Source organism: Crocodylus porosus, unplaced genomic scaffold (genome assembly GCF_001723895.1).
Source record: "Crocodylus porosus isolate Cpor-Errol unplaced genomic scaffold, CroPor_comp1, whole genome shotgun sequence".
In the NCBI taxonomy this organism is placed as follows: Eukaryota; Metazoa; Chordata; order Crocodylia; family Crocodylidae; genus Crocodylus; species Crocodylus porosus.
In genome coordinates this window covers 7187287-7198039 of record NW_017728923.1, presented here as the reverse complement: position 1 = coordinate 7198039, position 10753 = coordinate 7187287, and the positions used below count along the sequence as shown (strand labels likewise).

Below are 10753 nucleotides of genomic sequence, written 5' to 3'. Positions count from 1 at the left end.
GTAAACTTCCTAAATTTCTGTGTAATTTACTATTGTTTTGTTTCTCCAAGATTGTATTTTTTTATCTTTTTCTCTGTCTTAAGTATAAATACGCTTGTAAACTTAGAGTCTGAGAAATCCTTTGAAACAGATAAGTGGATGATTCCCCTTGCTGTATGGAATTCTCCCTGTGATCACAGTATAGCCCGAAATAAAGAAAAGCTGGCTCTGTCAGTTCTGATTCAACCACAATGCGAAGTTTGATTTTTTTTCTCCACAGGGGGTAGGGAAATTGATTCTGTCAAGTCCCAGGCCTGCCTACCCATACCCACTGCTGGGGGCGCTGGACAGAATAAGCAGCATCTCCATGGACACCAGCCCATCCAAGGGGCCACAGGTGGGTGGGCAGTGGCATTGGTGGTGTGTAGGGGGTGCAGGCAGGTGCATGTGCACCCCTTGCAAAAAGCATTGTTAATGCTGCCAGCGGCATCTGCGAGCAGTTGTCACTGAGCACCTCCCCTGCCCCTGCCACTGACACAGCCACGGCTGCCTGTGGGAGCTCCCTGCTTAGTCTGCCTTGCCGCCGACACCACCGTAGCTGCTTGCAGGAGCTCCCTGCTGCTGCCACTGCTGCTTGTGGATGGTCGCCGTGCCCCCCAGCTTCTGGGGGCACACGTTGTTCGTAGGCAGTGGCGTCTGGGAGTGGGATGGCCAGGACCAGGGCTGGGATCACAGGTGTGTGTGTTGTAGCAAGTTTGGGCTTTGAGGTGGCTGTAACACCCCCTGGTGACTATACAACCCTTATCCCCCCTCACTCCAGCTCTAGGATCCTCCCCTTCTCCTTGTCTGCTACACTTTGATGCAATGGTTTGATCAAAAGGGAGGCTGCCTAAGGGTCATAGAACAAGCCCCAGTTCTGGCTGTAAGCAGGTCCCTCCTGGTTCCCACCATTCTGCCCTTCTCAAGTGAAGCTTGCAGTCCTGACCCATCTGTTCCCCCCAGGGCACCTGTAGCCTTAAGAGCTACTCACAGTCTCCAACCTCCCCTACAGCCAAGTTCATACTGCACAGGTGTTACTGTACAGTTGCTCCCTTGTCAGGGCTTTGGACTTCTCAGCCTTCGCCATTTTAATTTTGCTGGGCCCTCCAGCTCCAGTCCACTGTGTTGTATTGACCTTCTCACCCCACCACACCCCTTCCCTTCCCCTCCCTTCCAGCACAACAGACTTACCAGCTGTGCAGCTCTCCATGCTGTATCAGAAATCAGATCAGTATCAGCCAATATGCCTCCTTACCGATAGAGATTTTTGGGGCTGATAAAAATCAGCTACTGGTGCACACCTAATTTAAATTTTATTTTTAAAAATATTTTGTCCTGATTTACATGCATTTGCATAATGTGTATATAGGTGATTTCATAATGGCTCAAAAAAAGTCTTACTCTATTATTTGGGGGGGAGGGTTATGAAGGAGGTTTGTGAAGAGGTGTGTGGGGTTTGTGAGGAGGGTGTGCAGGGCTGGGGGGTTTGTGAGGGAGGTCTGTAGAGTGTATGTGGGTGGGTATGGGCCCCTCTGCTATATACCCTCCTCCCCCCTGGTGAACAGCCCCTGCTACTGGCTGCAGCAGAGGCGGCAGCAGGTTGTGGGCCCTTGGAGTGCTCATGGCCCACAGCAGGCAGAGCCCTTTGGGGGGCGGTGTCTCCAACTGAGTCCTGGGAACTGCATGTGGCAGTGCAAAGTCAGCCTGACCTAGCCAGCTGGTATGCACCTTCTGGCCCGACTGAGCTGGCTCTGTGTTGCCATGTACAACTCCTGGGACTCAGCTGGAGCCACATGCCATTCAGCCAAGCTGACCCTGCTCCATGCCTCCATGTGAGGCTTTCAGCATTCAAGCAGGGATCTGCACATAAAGGCATAGAGCCAGCCGGCCTGATGGCATGTGACTCACCAAGTCTTCCAGTCTGTGCACCTTCAGGACAAGTGGGCTCCATGCCTCCACATGCAGTTTTCCACTGGAGTGCTGGAAGCCCCATGTGGAGGCACAAAGCTGGCCTGGCCTGATAGGGCTCCCAGCACTGCAGGTGGGAGCTGTGCACCATGTGCTGGCATGGAGCCAGCCCAGTTGAGCTCAAAAGTGCATGCCAGCTATTGGGCTGAGCTGGTTCCATGCTGCCATGTGCAGTTCCCAGAATTTAGCTGGAGCTGCACAGTGCTAGGGTGTTCTGCCTATCATGGGCCATGAGTGACCCAAGGACCTACTGCCAGCTGCTGCTGCTACTAGTGAGGGCTATGTACTAGTGAGGGCTATGTGGGGGAGGAGGAGTGTATAGTGGGAAAGCCCCCTCCCCACCCACCAGCTGTCCAGTTGCACACCATCAAGCTCAGTGCCTCCACATGGGGCTCCCAGATGGAGTGCTGGGAGCCCCATGGAGGTGGAAGCACAGAGCCTACCTGGTCTGATGACACATGACCTCTGAAAGCCTGCCTCCTTCCGGCCTTCAGAGTGGCAGCAGTGGGTTGGTGTAGATGGCAATGCATGACTTGATTCTGCTGCTGAGATCTGGCACTCCTTTTCACTGAGTGCCAGCTCTTGGGACCAGACAGCTTGGCTTAAATTCACTCCTTAACAGGGCACACCCTCTGTGGCGGGCCAGTAGGGGGCGCTCCTGTGTTGAGCTGCCCACCTCCCTGCGCCCGACCACCTGCCAGGCTCCGAATGCCTCCCTAAGGGCGCCTTATGTCCGGCCCGACTCCTTCCTGGAGCACATATGCTAGCCTGGGGGTAACGTTGTTGCCACCACCCCAAGAATGGACTCACTCCCGGCCCTGTGTCTTTGGTGAAACACAGGCCTAATGTCCTACGGGTGCTCGACCCAGTACAGGCACTTGGGGCACTTCCTCAAGTCCGGGGGCAAAAAGTACAGTCTCCCTTAGTCCGCAGACCTAAGGGGTCTCTTAGGCATAATTTAGACCCACCCCTCAATAAGTCTCCCACACTGGTCACAAAGGAGGACTTTATTGATTACGGGGGTAGGGTGAAAATAGGGTACAAGATTGTTTGCTCTTTAGGATTTCTAGGATGTTGCTCAGTCTGGCTGTGGTAGCCTTTTGATCACGCATCTGAGTTACTGCCAGCTAGATATCTATCAGATCTCGAGTAGCTTACTCACACATTTCATCCAGAAGCTGGTGAGATCCTTTCTAGCATCTGACTGTTCCTGGTTCATGAGTTTTGTGGGAGAGGGCCCTTTCAGATGTTTACGCTCCTCTGAGTCCCCCCCTCATGGCTCCAGCCTCACCTCATGGCCAAAGAGACTGCCTCCTCGCCCGTCCTAACTTATATAGCCCTTGTGACCTCATTCACCTGGTCCAGTGGAGGCCAGCCCCGGTTGGCTGTCAGCCAACCAATTTGAAATACATCACCTGTTACCGGGCAGATTCCAGCGCACCAGGTAGATGCCCCTCACCCAGGTACCAGTCGCATAGACAGAGGGAGCAGGTTTTCCCCCTCCCTCAGGAATGCAGCCAGCTCAAGTTACCTAAAGAGACAGGGTAAAGGTGTGTTTCCTCTGCTGGGCCCACCCTAATCACATTGTCACAGGACAGAGATTTTGGGGAGAAACCAAGCTGGCTTTCTGCCACACCCTCCGTCCCACCTGGCAGGTCTTCTGATTAAGAAGAGAGGAGGATACTTGATCGATAACGCTTGCCTATACAAGTGGCCTACATTACTGGTCCTTGGGGCTCTGCCTCCCCTTAAACCCCATCCTTACACCAACCAGCTCTTAGTCCATTGCCAGGCTGCTGGCTATCAGGTGAAAACACGGTACCATCAGCCAGCCCCTCAATTGGCCGGACTTGATCCCAGTTAGTAGTCTCTAATTATGTTAGGGAGAGTCTCTGCCCTTCCTGTCCTGTCCATTGCTATGTCTGGCTGAACATCTGTGCCTGGACTCTGCACTGGGCATGCAGGTCATTTTTTACTCTCACACAGCTGGGAGGCATCAGGCCCATTCTCTGGCCCCTGTATCTAATTATAAGTTTTGCATCTTCTCAGCCTCAGTAGTTAGGGTTTCTACCCCTTAATTCACGGCCTATGGGGCTTTTATTAGTGCCCAGCAGGGCTAACCTAGCCATATTTTAATTCTATTTACACTTAACAACATTACAATTGATACAAAGCCCCAAACTTCCACTTTCCAGAACAGACTCACAATTAGAGCTTGCATTGTTTCCCTGGGTCAGGCAACATCCCTCTGGGTTCTGCATGGAGTGTCACCCCCTCCTCCTTAGCAGGAGTTCAGCTTCCTTGTGCTAGAGGCTCCTCTCAGCCTCTACTCTTGAGCAGGCTTTCTTCTTCTCACTTCACTCCTACCAGGATATCTCTAATGGGTTATGGAACAGAGAAAGATCCCACACAATTTACTGATTCGTTTGATGCGCCTGGCTGGGGGAGTATTTGGTTGATTGCACGATTTCACAATGATTGCACACTTAATTCATACAATAGAATTTTATTTTAAAATTCCTTGCTACACATATAACACTGCTTAGGTTTAAGAAATTCTTCCCGAACAATGCTATAAGAATTAGTATTACAAAAACAACTACAATTACAAGTAAAGGTTACGTCTCATGGTATACTTACCATGAGAGGAGGTTGGATGAACATCTTGCTGGGGTTGTTTGACCTCAGTATTATTTCCTGCCACAGTGGGGGGTTGGACTAGATGATCTACTCAGGTCCCTTCCGACCCTAGAAACTATGAAACTATGAATCGTAGAATTCCTAGAAACCAAATCCCCAGGTATAGTTTCATTCTTTAGTTATGGTTTTAGGGTTGGTCTCAGCAGTGATAGGAACAAGTCCCCTTCCTTCAGTCCCACTTGGGTGCTCCGCAGCTTCAGCGTGAGCAGGAGTTCTTGTTCATGGAGAGGGTGGTGCAGGTGATCAGTCTGATCTGGCCTACACTTGCGATTCTTCCTTCAGTGTTCTGCAAGTGAGATTACTTCCAAATTGGGACTGTAGGTTACAGTTTTTGTTGGGTGAGTTGCCATCTTGGGCCCCTCCTACCCAAACCTGTCACTACTCCCAAATTTGGGCTCGTATCTTTTACCCACCAGAGTCCTTTCCTGGGTTGTCTTTGGGAAATTTTCCATACCACTGCTGTGACCTCTTGCCAACCCCTTTCCAAAAGCCCCTAGGTTTCGATCTCTCGGAACGTTTACCTAAGGGTCGCTTTTATGTTAACTTTGTTAAAGGCTTCTAGAGATAATATTAAAAAACCAAGACATTCAGCAGGTTCGCTGCAATGCCTCTAAAGATAAAATTCAAAATCAAGACACTTACCACATAGGCAAAAACAAGCAATGACCCTAGATAAAAAGATGAACCTTGCCTTTTTTTCTAAACTGGCTAATGGGTATTTATGACAACCATTCAAACTATTACATTCAATATGACACAGGATAGGATTCACTCGGGCTCCATGCTCCTATCACTCTAGTCCTGGGTCTTTCTCCTTTCTTCTGCCAGTGCAGGGTGTGCTTTTGTGACGTCAGCCCCTGCATGTCTGCCTATTCAGCGCTGGCACAGACTGGTGAAATGGGGTGGATGTAGTGCCTGAGGCTCTCCAGTCCATGCCACTGCTGAACCTGCAGGTGAGTCCTGGAGCCCGGGAGGTTTACAGGCATTCCAACGCCATCTTGGGCGCCCAGTCGGGGTGCTTCTTGGGGTCTCACTACCCTGGGGCCACTTGCCCGGGTCTCCCTGCTACCACAGTCAGTAATAACTATTTTTCAGAGGCACTCTGAGGGCCAAATAGAAAGGCCTGGTGGGCCAGATTTGGCCCACCCCTACACTACTGAGACCTCCGCCAATCCCTGATGATCCCAAACCACCAGAATAACTATAATGAAAACATAAGCCTGCTAGCTACAGCACAAACTAAATCTGTACCAGGACCAAGCATAAACACCAAATTACTGTCAGAGCAGCAAGGCTTCCCCTTACCCTGGGTTGCAGCTTCGTGTTAGCCATCGATATTGTGGTCTATTTTTTCTGGTTTCTCCCTTTAAAATACCAGGAGCAACTCAGTTTCCTCCATCAGTCAAGAGACAGACAGCCATCTTATTGTTTGGTCCATGGCATGAGCCTGGATTAATTTTGTGAAACTCATCAACTTGAAGCAATTTCCAGGGGCAAAAAAAAAATAAAAAAATTCAAATGTCTTGCTCTATGATTAGTTAGAAACCCAAGAGCTGAACCCCAACCCTACCTGCCCATCCTGTTCCTAGACACAGCTCCCCACCCATCTGCAGCCCCATTCTTTCCAGCTGGCTGAGTGCCCTGCCTGTGCAGGTCCCAGTTGGCCTCCTTGGAGACCCTGGGATTCCAGGGCAGTGACAGTGCAGGGCTGGGGCCTGGGGCACCGCTCTATTCCACTCCATGCATGCCTCTGCCCACAGAACCAGTGCTTGTTGCAGGGGCATGCAGGGATCAGCTCTGTCTTAGCCCCAGGCCAGCCCTGCACTGTCACAGACCTGCAATCCCATCCCGCTCCTGGACACCATTCCCTGATGCTGCTCACTGCCTGCCTGTGGTTCCATCCCAGCCAAGAATGGAGCAATGCTACTTTGGGAGTTTTCATGGGATGTTGAGGGGCAACACTGACCTGACATGGGTGAGGAGGGTGCTGTTTACTTGGCTTATAACAGGTCACCAAAACTCCCTAAGTGGTCCTCAACCCCAAATAATTGCCCACTCCTGTCCTACAGAGTCTCTGTGGTGCCTATAACCCAGAACAGAGCGTCTTGGTGCATGCTTTTTTCTTCTTTTTTTTTCAAGAGCTCCAATATAACCAGCAGCTGTTCTATACCAAGGAGAAGGGGGTTCCTCCAAGCTGACAGTCTTTCACCAGACTTCCTCGGGACCTACAAGTTCATCATGGTAACCAGGATCATCACAGCCACTAAAGAAAAATGCCTATGTGCAGGGACTCCAACCTGAGCCACCACAACTGGAGGCTTCCTTTGTGTGAATGAGGCTGGTCCTAGCTGGCAATCTCTGGATCAGAGACCTCCTGGACTACAGCAGGAAAACTGGGTGGACCTCCTAATGCTTGGCTAACAGACAGGCTGTCCTGCCTCGGGTGTCTCAGCAGTGCTCCAAGGAGGCTGAAAATGGTTCCTTATTCCCAGATCTTTATCAACGCTAATCCTTACACAATTAAAGGTTCTTAGTAATGAATTACACAAGCTAAAGATTTAGGATGTCACAAAAATGTATATTTACTAATAAAAATATAAAATAACTGCATGTATCATGTATATTGCCCTGAATAAAGAACTAAGACTATGCTGGGATTATGGGGTAAAATCTTTTTTGCATCATCCCAAACCACAGGTCTCCACCACCAAAAGACTTTTTGAAGAATTCTGCATGACCTCTGAAAGCCTGCCTCCTTCCAGCCTTCAGAGCAGCAGCAGTGGGTTGGTGTAGATAGGCAATGCCTGACTTGACTCTGCTGCTCAGTCTTCATCTGCCAACCTGCCAACTGACAGCACCCCAGGCCTGTGTTCGATGTACAATGCCCCAAATAAGGGTAAAATCCCTTTCAGGTCACTCCAAAACACATGTCTATACCACTGGGAGACATTTCTGAATAAATCTGAGCAGGGAACTACCTGATTCAAAGCTCAGTTTCTGAGTGCCAGGCTGCCAGCTCACAGGCTTCCAAACCTGAATGAGGAGCTAGGTTTGGGCTTGGATTACAGGTGGAAATCCTTTTTGTGTCACCCCAAAGCATGTGTCTCTGGCATCAGAGGACTCTTCCCAGGGTTCTTTGGGGTTGTCCTCTGATGTCAGAGCTGCATGTAGTGCGGTGGCCTGAAAAGGATTTTCACCCATAATCCCAGCTCAAACACAGTTCTTTATTTAGTGCTATATACATAGCACACAGGCCTAGGGGGGTATCAGTGGGCAGCCTGACATGCATTTTTTTTTACTATTTAAAATATATTTTTATATATATAGAGAGAGAGAGAGAGAGGGAGGGAGAGAGAGAATTATGCATATACATCCGCTATCATAAACTTTCCATCACACATCTTAAATTGCATTAAGAAACCCACATTCCCGTTACAATAAGTGCACCTTCTACCCTCCCCTAACCCAAACATGGTCACTTAGTCCAAGCCCCTGTCTTTGTCGCCGTCACTTCGGCTGCTGTTGATCGTGGTGGTGTCCTTCTCGCAGTCTCCAGGGCCAGTTGCGTTTCTGTCCTCTTTGTTCTATCCGTTGCTTTGGGCCAGGCAGTGCCCTGCTCAATTTATTCAGAAATGTCTCCCAGAGGTGTAGAGTCTGTTTTGGAGTGACCCCAAAAGGATTTTGCCCTATAATCCCAACCTAATCTCAGGTCTGCGTTCAGGGCTATGTACTTGATGCACTCTTGTTATCTTATTAGTAAACATGTTTCATTTCTATGACATCCAAGGGGAACGAGGACTCGCTTCAGCCCCGTTCCCAGTGACCCCTGCGGGAGGGCGACCACTACCTGCCGCTCCGGAGCTCCCCATCGGGCCCAGGAGGGCCGGTGCGCGGCGGCCCGTGCACCGCCCGGAAACACCCGCGAGCCTTGTGTTGGGCGGGGCGGGACCGGACGCAGGACCTGCCCCCGCGCTCCGGCTCTGCACCCGCGCGCGGGACTGTTGGGAAGGCGGGTCTCGGGGCCTGTATCGGCTGCGCCGTCCGCCCGCAGGGTTGCAAGATGGCGGTGGCGGGCCTGGCTCGGCTGGTCCTGGGCCCGGGAGCGGTTCGGGCTCGAGGGGCCGTGGCGGGGTCGCTGCCGCGCCGCGCCGGGCCAGGCCGAGCGCCGCGCCGGCTCTTCAGCAACCGCAACATCCTGGTGGAGCTGGAGGAGGGCGCGGGTGAGCGCTGCTCCTGGCGGGCGCGGGCCTCGCTCTTGGACGGTTATTTGCTAGAGCAGGCGCAGGCCCAACCCGTGTGCCCAGGCCCTCTGCGCAGAGCTGCGGTTCTGAACCTTTTTTGTACCAGGACCCATTTGTAAATATCGATGGGCAGTCCCGACCCAGTGCCCGCAGGCCCCAGCGCCCCAGTCTGTGGGGCAGGGGGGGCCCAAGCTGCCTCTGGCAGGCTGGGACTCTGCCAGTGCTAGGGAAAAGCTGCAGTTTCCCACATTTTTCTCCTTTACAGGAGAATCCATTTTTAAAATTTGTTCTGACCCTTCCATATACTCTTGGGACCCACTTTTGGGTCATAACTGGTGGGTTAGCAAACACCGGCATAGAGTGCTGGGGGAAGCCCTGTGGCCCTGACTCCTGCTGGAGCTGCTGGAAGGGGAGAAATGTGGAGTGGGTGCATTGCCACTGCTGGGAGCAGCAGAGCCTGCTGGCATGTGACGCTGTGCACGGTCTGAGGGTGCTTCATGGGCTCTGCGATGTTCTGTTCCAAAGCTGAGTTTGACCTGAGTGCCGAGGAGGAAAGTAGTGTCTGAGTTGTTGCTCCTTTAAAAGAAGGGAGGCTGGGCAGTGATAGGGCAGTGGCAGAGGCCTGGCCCCAGTGTAGGGGGAGCTGAGACTTCCAGGACAGAGTGCTAGTGCAGAGCAGCTGCAGACCCTGAGTGACTGGGGCTGATTGGTTTTAGGGGAGTGGGGAAGCCCTCAGTTGGCCTGGATCTCTAGGCAGAGTTTCCACATTGCAGTGATAGTTTTAGACATGCATAGTGCACAATAACTGGCTTGAATAGGGTTTGGGGAGGGAGCAGGTCAAGGACACAAGAGGACACAAGGACACAAGTAAGGAGGGGTGTTATGGATTGTTTCTGAGAGGCATAGGGGTTAGAAAGGAAAGGGTTGGCGTGGGACCCTTCCTGGGACCATGGGGATACAGGGGAACTTGGTGGCTGGTTGGAGGGAGAAGAGGCCAGGGCTCTTGAGAGCTCCCTTCCAGAATCTGGGCCAAGAAAGGTGTTTCCACTGAGGTGGTGTAGGAAAGATGCCAGGGCTGTGTGTGCTTAATGGGAAGGTGGCACTAGTAACAGGACTCAAACGAGGGAGTGCTTTCTTCTCTGCACCAGCCCACTGGTTTCCCAAGAGGTTGGGAAGTAACTTTTGGATCTAAAGTGAAGGTGCCCCAAAACTGCCAAGTTCTTGGAAGAGAAGAGGAGGCAGGAGGGGGAAATGGCAGTGTTAAGTTGTTCACCCAGAGTGTGAGCCCAGACAAGGGGGAAGTCTCAGCTCTTGGGTGAGAGGCTGAACACTGCAGCCTTAACAGTTTTAAAGGTAGCAAAGTGCAGCGATTTTAACACCAAGGAAGTGATGCAGTTGAGGTCAACCCCTTAACTTTAACTTGTCTCTCTCTTCTCCCTTCATGTATTCCTTGTGTTACAATCCTCAATCACATGCTATTTCAGTCACAAAGTTTTTGCCTCATTCGGTTGGTAGGGCAGATAGTGCTCTGCCAACGAGCAACCATTCACTATCTCTTTCTATTCTTGCTTTCATGGCATGCCAAGGAGACTTTCTGTGGCTCTCATCTCTGCATATCCAGGCATCTTGCAGACCTTGATGGATTTGTCCTTGTGAAGACAAACCTCCTGTGAGGCTGGGAATTGTTATTCCTGTTCATGCAGAATAGTGTTGATGGGTGTGTCCACACCCCACACATGCACCCTTCCTAAGGTATCACCCACCTCAGGAGCAGGGCTTGCTTGACCCCCTCGTCAGAGTGCGGCCAGGTACAGCTGTCTGCTTGA

The 10753-nt window shown here is 51.4% G+C and overlaps 1 protein-coding gene and 1 long non-coding RNA gene across 3 annotated transcripts in view; one reads left to right on the top strand and one right to left on the bottom strand.

Annotated features, from left to right (window-relative positions):
• LOC109313467 overlaps window positions 1–7599 on the top strand; it is an 11740-nt gene extending 4141 nt beyond the window's left edge. For both annotated transcript variants that reach the window (XR_002102057.1, XR_002102056.1), the window contains exon 2: window positions 6756–7599. This is a non-coding gene — a long non-coding RNA (uncharacterized LOC109313467). The remainder of the gene's footprint in view (window positions 1–6755) is intronic.
• PTX4 (pentraxin 4) overlaps window positions 1–8906 on the bottom strand; it is a 28387-nt gene extending 19481 nt beyond the window's left edge. Inside the window, 4 exon segments of the mRNA XM_019540052.1 lie at window positions 8490–8565; window positions 8568–8631; window positions 8634–8697; window positions 8699–8906. Coding sequence (XP_019395597.1) covers window positions 8490–8565; window positions 8568–8631; window positions 8634–8697; window positions 8699–8880 — 386 coding nt within the window. The 5' untranslated portion in view covers window positions 8881–8906.
• Window positions 8907–10753: the final 1847 nt, after the last annotated feature.